General features: G+C 36.9%; 1 protein-coding gene across 6 annotated transcripts in view; it reads left to right on the top strand.

Moving 5' to 3' along the window:
* cux1a (cut-like homeobox 1a) overlaps positions 1–13,634 on the top strand; it is a 250,599-nt gene that overhangs the window by 146,279 nt on the left and 90,686 nt on the right. For 4 of the 6 annotated variants that reach the window (XM_056467310.1, XM_056467312.1, XM_056467311.1 and 1 more), the window contains exons 7-8: positions 276–367; positions 448–514. In XM_056467310.1, the coding sequence (XP_056323285.1) occupies positions 276–367; positions 448–514 (159 nt within the window). The remainder of the gene's footprint in view (positions 1–275; positions 368–447; positions 515–13,634) is intronic. The other 2 variants (XM_056467313.1, XM_056467309.1) reach the window with 1 other exon arrangement.

The following is a 13,634-nucleotide window of genomic DNA, read 5'->3' as shown; positions in this document are numbered from 1 at the left end:
TAATAATGATAACCTATGTATAATAGGTCAACCTGGTTATGATGCTGGTTAAATGGTTTTAAAAAATGAAAAATTGCTTTTATTGTAGCTAAAATAAATAAAAAAATACTTTCTCTAGAAAAAAAATACTATAGGAACTACTGTGAAAATTTTCTTGCTCTGTTTAACATCATTTGGGAAATATTTTAAAAGAAAAAGTCACAGGAGGGCTAATCATTTTGACTTCAGCTGTATATTAGGAAACTGTTTTAATTGTGCCCTGTGTGTATATACAGTCAGCCAGAGCAGAGCCAGGAGAGCAGGACAGAAGACTCGGATGTGAAAACGCAGTCCTTACAAACAGGTTTGCTAAAACATCCACCATCAGGTTAAATGTTTTTGCAATTACACACATGTCACTTGGCGTAGTTGAATTTTACTGACACTGGCTTTACATTTTTCATGCAGCACTTGAAGCAACTCAGGCAGAACTCCACGAACTGAAGACGAAATATGATGAAGAATCCACAGCAAAGTGAGTAAACCGGCTTTTATTTCTGACGGGATGCGGCAGGAGCTCAGATTACCCTTTCTGTGTTTCCTCGACTGTCTGCTAGGCGTCTTTGTCTCACCTTTGCACACACATTTGCGTGTTCATACAGACACAGACAAACACACACACACACACCACTTTGATCCGCACCAAAACAGCTCATAATCCTACTGCAGACAGGTTTGATTATGGGGGGAAAACACAGTGTGGTGAAATCGCACCTTCATTCATGCACAAGTTGATATTCAATAGTCCTCACGTACCGCCCATGCTGTCTTTATGGCTACACTAGACTGAATAATGCATGACACAATCCCTCATAACGCGCGGTGATCTAGTAATGACGGGATTCGTACCGTCGACTGACATTTTGTGGGCGGTGAATCAGTGTGTGCATCTGCGCGCATTGTCTGTTCGCCTTGATCTGGGTCATGCATGTGTGTTTGTGTGCGTCTGCGCGCGTGCACGTGTGTGTGTGTGTGTTCCTCTGCTCGCTCTCTCCTTGTCATGTGGTCGAGGTTAGGTGGCAATTTCCTTGTCTTGCTGTCGCTGAGGAATGCATCCTGTTGCAGAGAGCGCTCGCTGCGGGCTGTTTCAGCGCTGGGAGTGGCGTAATTACACTACCTGTGATCAAACCAGACCCCCAGCACTGCGCATTTAAAGTCACCTTTTTTTAAAAGTCATATCAATATTAAAGGTTTTTTGGGGGTGTTAGTATCATTATGTTAGTCTTAAGGTTATCTACACTCACCGGCCACTTTATTAGGTACACCTTACTAGTACCGGGTCGGACCCCCTTTTGCCTTCAGAACTGTCTTAATCCATCGTGGCATAGATTCAACAAGGCACTGGAAATATTCCTCAGAGATATTGGTCCATATTGACAAGATAGCTTCACACAGTTACTGCAGATTTGTCGGCTGCACGTCCATGCGAATCTCCCATTTCCAAATCCCAAAGGTGCTCTATTGGATTGAGATCTGGTGAATGTAGGGGCCATTTGAGTACAGTGAACTCATTGTCATATTCAAGAAACCAGTCTGAGATGATTCTCGTTTTATGATATGGCGTTTTATCCTTCTGGAATATGGGTACACTGTGGTCATAAAGGGAAGGACATGGTCAGCTACAATACTCAGGTAGGCTGTGGCGTTGGCACGATGCTCAATTAGTATTAATAGGCCCAAAGTGTGCCAAGAAAATATCCCCCACACCATTACACCACCACCAGCCTGAACCATAGGCAGGATGGGGCCATGCTTTCATTTAAAAAATGCAGCTTTTTGTCATTATTCGAACATTTAGAAACAAAATTTATGAGCAAATTGCGATTTAACTGTCATTGGTGATTCCACATATTAAATTTATTTGTGAGCATGTCAAGCAGTTTTGGAGAATTTGATATTTCTTCATTCGAAGAGATAGGAGCTGCACTTGCATGCCCAAGAGATGTTTTGAAGATGGCTGCCGAGTGAAATGACTTGCCTTAACGGGACTTTATTTGAACACCTCTACAGTTATCAGTCATAACAATATTTCAATAACCTGGTCCAGAGATGGATCTAATGTATGATTCTGCACAGATGCATCAGAGCCAATTGAAATAGCATGGAATTTTGACATGGCATTTTCCAGGCCTGGAAAAGTTTTGGAAAAACAGAAAAACCCACAAAGTTTTGGAAAAGTCATGGAAAACAAATACCTGGATTCTTGAATATAGGTGATAATGTTTCCTCTAGGATTTTTCCAGCTGTGGTGGCAGGCCTTTTACACAGATCTACCAATTACCTATTATTTCAATGACAAATGTCGTGAGCGCAGTATTGCAAGTCCAGATCGCATTTATGTAATACGAGCATGAGAATCTCTTTGCTTGCGCGCCGATTTCCTAGAAAAATTCTTGCACACCCTCAAATATACGTTGCTCAAGTACAGTTTTTCTTGTGCGCTCTCAAATAAACACTGCTAAAGTGAGATTTAGTGCGTTTATATAACAAGTATATCTCCAACATTTATTAGAGTGGCTAGGAATATTTATGAATGTCTCCAATAGACCTACAGAGCGGCTTTAATGCGTCCTAAAGTAAAGTGAAATGGCTATAATTTCCAGCAGAATAAAGTCTTTGTTTGTTGAATGTAGAACCATAGACCTTTAAGTATAATTATGGAAACTGTGTTCGTCATAACTGAAAGCTACGTCATGTTTGCTAGCCTCACGCATCACTCACCTGTCAGTCAGTCAGCATGTCAACTTAAAGGGTAAAACAAATAACGCACAGCACTACTACTGTTACAGAAAAGTTTACGCTGTTATAATTCACTTACCTTTTAATAACGTCTGAATATTTTGAATGAGAAGCTGTAATGTAACCGTGGCCGGATGAATTTTGGTGTGGCGCCCCGCCATGGAAGAATGAATGTAGCGGAAACCATGGGTTAGTTAGTTGTCTTGACTTCTATTCTGTCCTTGGCCAATCACATACTCTAACATTATTAGTGCAGTGTAAGCATTATCTAAATCTATTTTACATGGATATAAATATAAATTGAAACTGAATAGATTGCTGCATGTTTTACGATATGCTGTAATAAATTTGAACATGCATTGTTTTCTTTTTACCACACATATGTAGACATTGCATGAAACATTAGGTCATGAAATTTACTTAAAAGTCTTGGAAAAATCATGGAAGCATCATTGAATTTTAGTAGTAAATGTGTAGGAACCCTGAAATATACACTGATTCTGTGTTGTAAAGCAGAGAAATTAATAAACAGACTCCGCATTGCTATTATAGACTGTGGATCTCATGACAAGCAAAGCTGTGATGCAAACAACATCCTATTGGCTATTTTTAAAATAGGAGGAGCCACTCAGTATCTTCAACCCTGCCTTCTTATTTTAGTTGAAATTGTGTCAGCATTGAACAAATCTTTGCATTTCAGGGGACCTTTAAGCTCTGAAATCCACCATGGCAAGCCGGAAGGTCAGAATGAGGTTTATTTGAGGAAAAGTCATGCTGCTGATTCCACAGACACGGCTCTAACAAGAGATAAATCTCACTGTCAGACATTTAAATATGACTGTGTGCGTGCGTACAAACGCAAACAAGAAAGACACACACATAAGACGACGCACTGTGACATTCAGTAACATTGGCCTGTTTCCAATCCGCCTGGGAGTGCAGGCAGGTAAAACGTTTCTGCTCCATTAGATTCTGTACCTGCGTCTCATCCTCACTCTTTCTTTTATTAGTATTAGTTTGATAGCTGGCAAAATGTTAACTGCAGTTGTGTGTGTGTGTGTGTGTGTGTGTGTGTGTGCGTGTGTGTGCGTGTGCGTGTGCGTGTGTGTGTGTGTGTGTTTGCAGCCAAATTCACTCACAATGAATTCAAAGCACTGTTTAATTGACCTTTTTCAGTTTTGTTACTTGCATATTAAAGCGTAAATATAAAGGCATTTCGTTGTATGTAGGAAATATAATGCTATGGTCTGTCCAAACCAGCTTAATAGTTTTGTGAAAACAACTGCATAATGTGACTAAATCACAGCCAAAGTTTACAAGTAATCTGATGCACTTCAAGTTTGAGTCATTTGTAATCAAAAACACAACATGTACAGATTGAAAGCATTAGTCCAAGTTTCTATTAAGAATGTTGAAATCTGTTGTTGATTTAAAAAGAAGCATTTATTAAGAAGTTGTCCTGCAGTTTTCCCTCAAAATGTTTTTGTCAATCATTATAACAATAGTAAGGTCACAATTACTACTAACATTACCATATAATATACGATAATGTACAGTATTTTGTATATATCATGCGAGTAGCAGTGCGAGTAGCACTGAGTGCCTTAGTGTCCCACCAGTGAGGATATACAGCCATATCGCACTACTACGAGTGTGATATTGCGTTTATTCAACTGTTCGACATTTTAATCATAAGTCTCAAAAACCATTTTGTACGAGGAACTACTTTCTTCCACCATTCATTCACATCTGTAGCTGACCGTCAGAACAGCAGAAACCATTGCTAATTCACCAACGTCACTTTAGAGCTAGTATTTGAGTGATTCTCTAGCGTAATGTCTAAAGTGATGACAAAACAGGTGATTTTGCTCGCATTTTAAGATTATAAAGCTGAACGGCATGAAATGCCATCAGTCTACAGAGATTTCCCAGTATTTCTCTGTTGCAATCAGGAGATCACAAACAATAACCCCGAACAAACCAAAGCAAAGCAAACACTACCAGATTACTATGGTATAAATACAGCACTAGAACATACACAGGGGAGAGACTGACTTAGAGTGCCACTTACCAGTTTTAGTATGATTTGATTTGCTGTAGTTTGAAATTTACTAGAAATTTACTTAGGACATATTATGCCGTCGCTGTCGCCATCTTGTGGTGAAACATCAACTCTCTTTGCTCTGCTCAATAACAGGCTAATGGCTGCGGACGCGCTGAATCGCCAAAAGTATATTTAAAATAAGCACTATTATTATTATAAATAAACTGCGTAGTTGCAATCTAAACAACTACATTCTTGCCTAAAAAGCCTCAAAAGTACATTATGTTTATCAACAGCTGCAATATTTGTCAAACTGTAGTGCATTTTTTGATCTGCTGTCACTTTATGTGGGCAGAGGAATACACAAGGGTGAAGAGGTTGTACGAGTGCTGATATTGCAGAATATCGCACGGCTATCAGCCAATCAGATTCGAGAATTAGACAGAACTGTTGTGTAGATATTTATAGTGTATATTTATATTATATGTATTATTGTTTGATGAATAATTATATTGTAACATGCTTAACTGTTCAGTAGTATTATTGTGTATTTATTGATTAATTTGAATATATTATAATATGTGATAAAGTTAACGGTAATAATAAATGTAAAAATGAAAGTTAGTACAATATGGAGTATTAGTGTTATATTTATTAAATTACATGTTTTCCCAATTCTCTTTGGATATATATAGTTATTAATATGTGGCAGAGGATTTGTTCTGTGCACATATGCTGTATATATTTAGATTTGTGCTTCACGCAGGCAGTTTTTTCCTAACCCCAGAACGTCTGTAATCCAAGTCTTCTCGGTTGCCGTTGTTGTTGTGATTGCTGACTTAATGAGGTTACATGATTCTATGCATGTGTCTTTGGTAGCGGATAAAGGAATCCCGTCCCCCATCTAAGAGCCCCTTCCTGGCCTCAGGGCTTTACATGCTCCGTTTGCTCAGTTCATCCACAGTGACAGTAGGTGGATCTCAAAGGGAAGGGTGCTGAGATGTTCGTGAGCGAGTATCGTAGTTAAATAAACATAAGAACGTGTCATGCTCTGCAGTGCTCCAGTAATAAGCCAATGAGAAAGGAAGCCCCTCGGTGAGCAGTTGTTCTGCCTCTTTGATACGGCCGGTTTGCTCTGAGTGTTCAGTAGGTATGGACACATAATCCATAACATGATCAATCGTCGCCTGTGTAAACCGTGGAGATGTTTGTGGTCATGCTTATTGAAAGACTGCTCAATGTTAAGTCAAATAGAGCAGAATAACGAAAAAGGGTACTCTACTGTTTAAATGAACTTATTTTTCATGAAGTAATGACTTTATCAGCCTTTAAAGTGCATTTTTTTTAATCAAGTGATGTAATCTAGGCCATGTGGGCGGAGAAAGCTAATGTAAATCATTGATAGGCCAATCTGAGTTGTGTTTTGACAGATTAAAGAGGTATTACTTATTTTTTAAAACTTGTTTACCATTGTTTTTGTACCACTAGTAGCATTTTTAACATTAATCATTTTTCCATTATTGGGATGAACGGTTCTCTATGCTTAACCGTTTCATTCTGTGATGATCTGATCAAGTCAGCATGGATATGGTTCCATTTTCTGTGGTGGGGATGATAACGTAGCTCTTTGGAATGTAATACAAATGCGCAAGTCGGTGTCTTGGTAATGCAAGTGTAATGTAAACTGCAATAAGTAAACAGATGATAATATGTTATTTGTATGGGATATTTACTTCATTAAATAACAGAAAAAAGAAATACATTGTTTCCGCATAGCCTGCTATCCGCTTAAGTTGTGAGGTATGGAGTACTGTTTCCGGGTCCAAGCCGCTACTCATTTGAATTAAGAAAATATTTGTTTATGACCACTTTTTAGTCCTATCACCCATTAAAGTGAATTATATATAAAATCATGATGTATATAACAGTCTTTGGACTTGCTGCATCACAGATACCAATATTTTATCTAATATTTTATATCACTTTCTGGTCGTCGGATATTAGGCATGGTTATATATAAATTTCGACCGTGATTTTCAAAAGTATTTTATCACTTTGTAAACGTTTATTATTACCATTTGTTGAGTCTCCCCATACATTTTGAAAGAGCGATTGGACCCGGAAGCCGATTCGCATGACGTTACACTTAACAAGTAGATGGAGAAACTGGTAGCCAGGCAACAGAGTAGCGACATCACACGCACACGAGTTCTACCAGCACGGCTTAGCTAAGATATCAAAGGTTTACAATAATGCCATGCCGTAACAGGCTTACATGGAAATGTAACATGCTACATGGAAAACTCACTGTGCTTTAAACTGTTTGACCCAATAGTGGAATAATGGCTATGGTTGCTAATTTTTTGTCACAAAATGATTGCATATTTGTCTTCTGAGCCTAATAACATTTTTAATCACTAGGGGGAGTTTGAAAGACACTTTCCATTAAAAGCTGAATATTTGTTGAATTCTGTTCATTTATCTGAGAGCATCTTTTTAAAATCCAGTTTGAACAGTATTTATTAGATTCTATATTGAGTTTTGAACAAAAATGTTTATTTTGAAATTAAATCCAGGCTGTTGATACGTTATATTGAACTCAAATTAAACCCAATGGAATGATATGTCTATCTATAATAATATTAGTAATAATTAATAATTCCTTACTTTTATATAGCGTTTTTCTAGACACTCAAAGCACTTTACACAATGGGGAGAATCTTGAGTGGATGAGGATCCACCACCAGTGTGCAGCATCCACCTGGATGACGTGACGGCAACCATATTGCGCGGCACCACACACAAGCTGATTGGTGGAGAGGAGACAGAGTGATGAAGCCAATTATGATATGGGGATGGTTAGGAGGCCGTGATGGACAGAGGCAAATTTGGCCAGGATGCCGGGGTGAACCCCCTACTCTTTTTTTTTTGATAGGCACCCTAGGATTTTTAACGACCACAGAGAGTCAGGGCCTCTTTTTAACGTCTCATCGTCTCATCCTTCACTATCCTGGGGTGTTAGGAGCCACACAGACTGCAGGTTGAGCGCCCCCTGCTGGCCTCACTAACACCACTTCCGGCAGCAACCTAGCTTTCCCATGTAATCTCCCATCCAGCTACTGATCACGCACAGCCTTGCTTAGCTTCAGTGGGCGACCATGTGAGAGTTGCAGAGAGCTAGCTGCCGGCTGATTGATTAAATTATCCACCTGATGTGTAAAGTACAGCATAAACTCAACAGATTTAAGAGTTACCGCTAGGTTTTGGAAGTTATCATCTTTTAAAATTCAATTTTGTCTTTAAATTGTCCGTCCAGAAAACATCATTCCTATTTTTGTCTCTCATATCCCATCCTGTCGTTTCACCCTCCCTTTCCTCTTTCTTTTTTTTTTCTTTCTTTCTGAGTTCAGTCTGAAGGAAGGATGGTATCAGCTGCAAAGAGAGGGTGTATTTGGTGTGTGCGAGTGTGTATTTGGTCTGTTTGTGTGTGTGTGTGTGTGTGTGTGTTTCTTGGGTTCAGGGTGAAAAGAGGAGCAGGGTTCAGTCGAGCGTAATAATGGAATGCTTCAATTCGCTCCGCTGTTTGTATGCGACCTCGCTCTCTCTCTCTTTCTCTCTCTCTTTTCCCCCTCCCCCATGATCCTCCCCCACTCTCAGACGTGTTGGCGGTGGAATGTCCGCCTTTCTTACAGGCCCGCGAGGTGTCTGTCGTCCCAGCCATCTATCTTGTTCTCTCTCTCTTAGGGCTCTGTGTTGTGCTGAAATTTTAATCCGGTTCTTTCTCTTTTCCAGCCCAGACTCCGCTCTCATCCCTCCACAGGACCTCCTCATTAACGTAGTGCCAGCTACAGTAACTACAGCTGGCACAGACGTGGGCACCGGCCCATGCATGCCCGCACAAACACACGCCTGTACTGATACGCCAGTGCGTTTTTAAATGCCGAGGTGAAGTCTAAAAATGATAAGCAGCATTTTTTGAGTTCATATTTCAGTCAATGATTACGTTTTCTTACATTTTAATGTCTGTTTTTGAGTTTTTCAATTTGAACACAAATACTTTGGATGTAGCTAAACATTCATGTGTATTTCAACTGAATTTATTCTGTTTTTGGACATTTTCATGTGTAGCTCAACTTGTTTTTTAAACACTTACAATTCACCAATTCCATTTTTACATTTATTTACTGTTTAATTTCATTCCTTTCAGTTATTTTGGTTTTAAATTTAACTCATTCTTTATATGTTCATATCTGACCTATCAACATATTAAAGGGTGACCTCAAAATTAATTTAACTTTCCAGTTTAACTCAACAAATATGTATTTAAAATGCATTCTTATTGTATAAAATATTCTTAATAGCAACATTCAAAATAGAATTTTTTAGGATATAATGTGTCTTTTTGACATCTCATTTCATTACATCTTTCAACAGATTCATGTTTAGCTCAGCATAGTAATATTTAATGTTTATATTTGATCTGTAATGTTCAAAGTTATCTCAACTATAATAATTTAACAATTTTGTGTTAAAATCAAATTTTTTTTCATCCATTTGTATTTTAATTAACATTCACATTTAAATATTTATATATATATATATATATAGTTGAAGTCGGAATTATTAGCCCCCCTGGATTATTAGCCCCCCTGTTTATTTTTCCCCCAATTTCTGTTTAACGGAGAGAAGATTTTTTTCAAACCATTTCTAAACATAATAGTTTTAATATCTCATCTCTAATAACTGATGCCATGATGAAAGTAAATAATATTTCACTAAATATTTTTCAAGACGTTTCTATACAGCTTAAAGTGACATTTAAAGGCTTAACTAGGTTAATTAGGTTAACTAGGCAGGTTTGGGTAATTAGGCAAGTTATTGTATAATGATGGTTTGTTCTGTAGACAGTCGGAAAAAAATTGCTTGAAGGGGCTAATAATTTTGACCTTAAAATGGTTCATAAAAAATTTTAAAACTGCTTTTATTGTAGCCAAAATAAAACAATTAAGACTTTCTCCAGAAAAAAAAACATTATCAGACATACTGTGAAAATTTCCTTGCTCTGTTCAACATCATTTGGGAAATATTTAAAAAATACAAAAATTTTACAAGATTTTAACTAGTTTGTTGAATGTAATGCAGTTAAATACATCAATTAAAAGGAATTAAATACAATAAAAGTCCTCTTAAATTATTTAAACATATTTAACATTTCTTTTATAATTTAACAAGTTAGAAATATTTTAATTAAATTATTTTTACTAATAGTTTTCTTTGTATTTAATCACTCTTTAATTTAAAAACATATTTAACATATATTTGTTATATAATTTTAACATTTTAGAAATATTTTAATCAAAATATTTGTACTTCCAAAAGTTAGTTTTTTTGTATTTAATCCCTCTTTATTACTTGTATAACAGTTTCATATATAATATAACAATTTAGAAATGTTTTAATCCAAATATTTTTACTTTAAAAGCTAGTTTTTTGTATTTAATACATATTTAGCATATATTTTTTATATCATTTAACAATTTAGAAATATTTGAATCAAAATATTTTACTTTGTATTTAATCTGTAATTGTGTAACATATTTAACATATATTTTTTATATAATTTAACAATTTAGAAATTTAAAATCAAATGTTTACCTAAATTTCCATATTTGTCGTAGCATCCAGGTCTACCTCAGCATTTAGCTATCAAACATATACATACAGTATACCTCCACATTTAGCGATAAATCACACATATGCAGCTATCGTTTACGCACTTAACCCTATGCTTTAACGGGAAACTGAGCTGAAAGATATGCCGAGTTTATTACCTCGGGCAGTTTTAGCGATGGCAGCGGCGCAGGGTTGAGTTTGTCATGCTGTGTGGCCTGTTGTGCTTGTTCCCAGCGTGGTTAAACTCTCTCTGGTTTCTCCCTGACTGAATTGGAAAGGAACAACATGCAATTAAAGTTGTTTCTCCTGCGCTGAAAGTGGCAGGTTGGGTTTTGCAGTGTGTCCTTTACGAGACAAATGGGCAGTAGATGGGGAGCGTACAGAAATAGCAGCCGCGTGTGAGGCCTGTGGAATTGTGCACGTCTAGGTGGAGATGTGTGCATGTGTTAAAAAGAGAGAGAAATGGAGAGAGACAGAGTCAATTTCTGTTTGTGGTTTATGTGGGCTCTGCGTATGTATGTGTATGTGTGTGTGTGTGTGTGTGAGAGAAGTGCATTGGGCCAGTGAACTGGAGTCGTGTATTTGAATTTCATGGGCTCATTCTGACATGACAGTCGTGTGTGTGTTCATACCTTTAGTTGCTTCTGTCCTGTGATGTTACACACACTGACTTGGATAAACAGCGCTGATTTATTCTTCTCAAATACAGGCAGAAGAGTAACGTCAGGCCTTTTTGCACATCTTAGCCTTTTTTGTTTCAGAGGGTTGCCTTCTCTGTTAGAATGTTAGAATCATTTTTAAAAAAGAAAACATTCTATTTTCACCTAGCAACCACATACAGTTTTGCAAATATTGTTAAAAATGCTGGGTTCCACAGTTGATGCTAGATCAGATACAGCTGCGGCCGGAAATTAAAGAAAATAATTTATATTATTCATTAAATTTCCTGTTAATTGTATTTTTTAACGACTAGCCCTACACTAACCCTAAACCCAGCCGTCACAGTAACGTAAAAACAGTAGTTGTACAATTTTTAGTATTATTTGTTATTTATTAAATTACCCAATAAATTGTATTTTTTAACATCTACCCCTACCCTAACCCTAAACCCAACCATCACAGTAACGTAAAAACAGTAGTTGTACCGAGTATTATTATTGTTATTTATTAAATGACCCAATAAATTGTATTTTTTAACATCTACCCCTACCCTAACCCTAAAATCAAGCATCACAGTAACATAAAAACAGTAGTTGTACTGAGTATTGTTTTTATAATTTTTATAAAATTACCCAATAAATTGTATTTTTTAGCATCTACCCCTATCCTAACCCTAAACCCAACCGTCACAGTAACGTAAAAACAGTAGTTGTACAGAGTGTTATTTATGTTATTTATTAAATGACCGAATAAATTGTATTTTTTAACAATCTACCCCTACCCAAACCCTAAACCCAACCGTCACAGTAACTTAAAAACATTCGTTGTACAAAGTATTATTTATGCTATTTATTCAATTTCTCATTAATTGAATTTTTTAGCGTCTACCCCTGTCCCAGCCGTCACAGTAATGTAAAAACAGTAGTTGTACAGAGTAATGTTTATATTATTTATTAAATTACCCAATAAATTGTATTTTTTAGCATCTACCCTTGTCCTAACCCTAAACCCAACCGTCAGAGTAACGTAAAAAGTAGTTGTACTGAGTATTGTTTATATTATTTATTAAATTACCCAATAAATTGTAATTTTTAGCGTCTACCCCTATCCTAACCCTAAACCCAGCCGTCACAGTAACGTAAAAACAGTAGTTGTAGGGAGTAATGTTTATATTATTTATTAAATTACCCAATAAAGTTTATTTTTAGCATCTATCCCTACCCTAACCCTAAACCCAACTGTAAGAGTAACGTAAAAAAGTAGTTGTACTGAGTATTGTTTATATTATTCACTAAATTACCCAATAAATTGTTATTTTTAGCGTCTACCCCTATCCTAACCCTAAACCCAACCGTCACAGTAACGTAAAAACAGTAGTTGTACAGAGTATTATTTGTAATTTATTTAATTACCCAATAAATTGTATTTTTTAAAGTCTACCCCTTTCCTAACCCTAAACCCAGTCCTCAGAGTAACGTAAAAACAGTAGTTTGTATCGAGTATTAATTGTTATTTACTAAATTTCCCATTAATTGTATTTTTTAATGTCTACCCCTACCCTAACCCTACACCCAACCATCCTAGTAACGTAAAAACATTAGTTGTACTGAGTATTATTTATGTTATTTACTAAATTGCCCATTAATTGTATTTTTACGCCTACCCTAACCAGGGTATCTGTAGGGTCTTAAAATGTCTTAGATATCAAAAATTTAATTTTAGGAAGGCGGGGGGATGGGGGGGGTGGGGGCTCAAACTAGTTGTCATCATATTTATTTATTAGGTCTTTATCATATTTTAAAAGTCTGAAATTGAGTTATTTTGTTTTCTGCGATATATTTTGCGATATGAAAAGTTTCACTAGATGACTTTATTTAGAAAGAATTAATCATTTTAGATTGATTGGTATGGTTCTGCAATGGGGTGTTTACAACCCCGCGTTTTTAATCAATTGCGCTTAAATAGACATGTGAACATTTTGATTTCACTCGCTTCATTTGCGCGTCAAATTCACTTCATTCACATGTCAAATTCACTTCACAATAGACACGGATTCACTTCATGGGCGGGGCTTCTGTCTGCCCAGTGACTCCAGTTTCATTGCTAAATGGCTATCATGGATTTTATTGAGAGAGTAGCTGTGCTTTATGTGCTTTAGGAAGGCTGAAAAACAAGGCTATATAGTCGTTCGGCGCCGTGTCTAAGTCCATTAGATCCTTTCAGAGGTGCACCCAGCTCTGTGAGCTCATCAACTCCTCCAGAAACTGTACCTGGAAGATGGAAACTTTCAGCGGTGCTTCTGACTGAGCCCAGCCCAGTTTGATGAGCTGTTCTCACGTGTCTGCTGCAGGATTTTCCTTCTGGACACTAACAACAGGGGCTACGTCACAATTACGCACCTACAAGTGCAAGCTCCTCATTGGTTAAAGTTAGCTAACCAGTCAGCTAAAGTTCAGATTTTCCAACTCGTGCGATTCCC

This window comes from Danio aesculapii, chromosome 10 (assembly GCF_903798145.1).
Source record: "Danio aesculapii chromosome 10, fDanAes4.1, whole genome shotgun sequence".
NCBI classification, from domain to species: domain Eukaryota; kingdom Metazoa; phylum Chordata; class Actinopteri; order Cypriniformes; family Danionidae; genus Danio; species Danio aesculapii.
The sequence above is the reverse complement of the archived record's forward strand: the minus strand, read 5'-3'. Positions and strand labels throughout refer to the sequence as shown.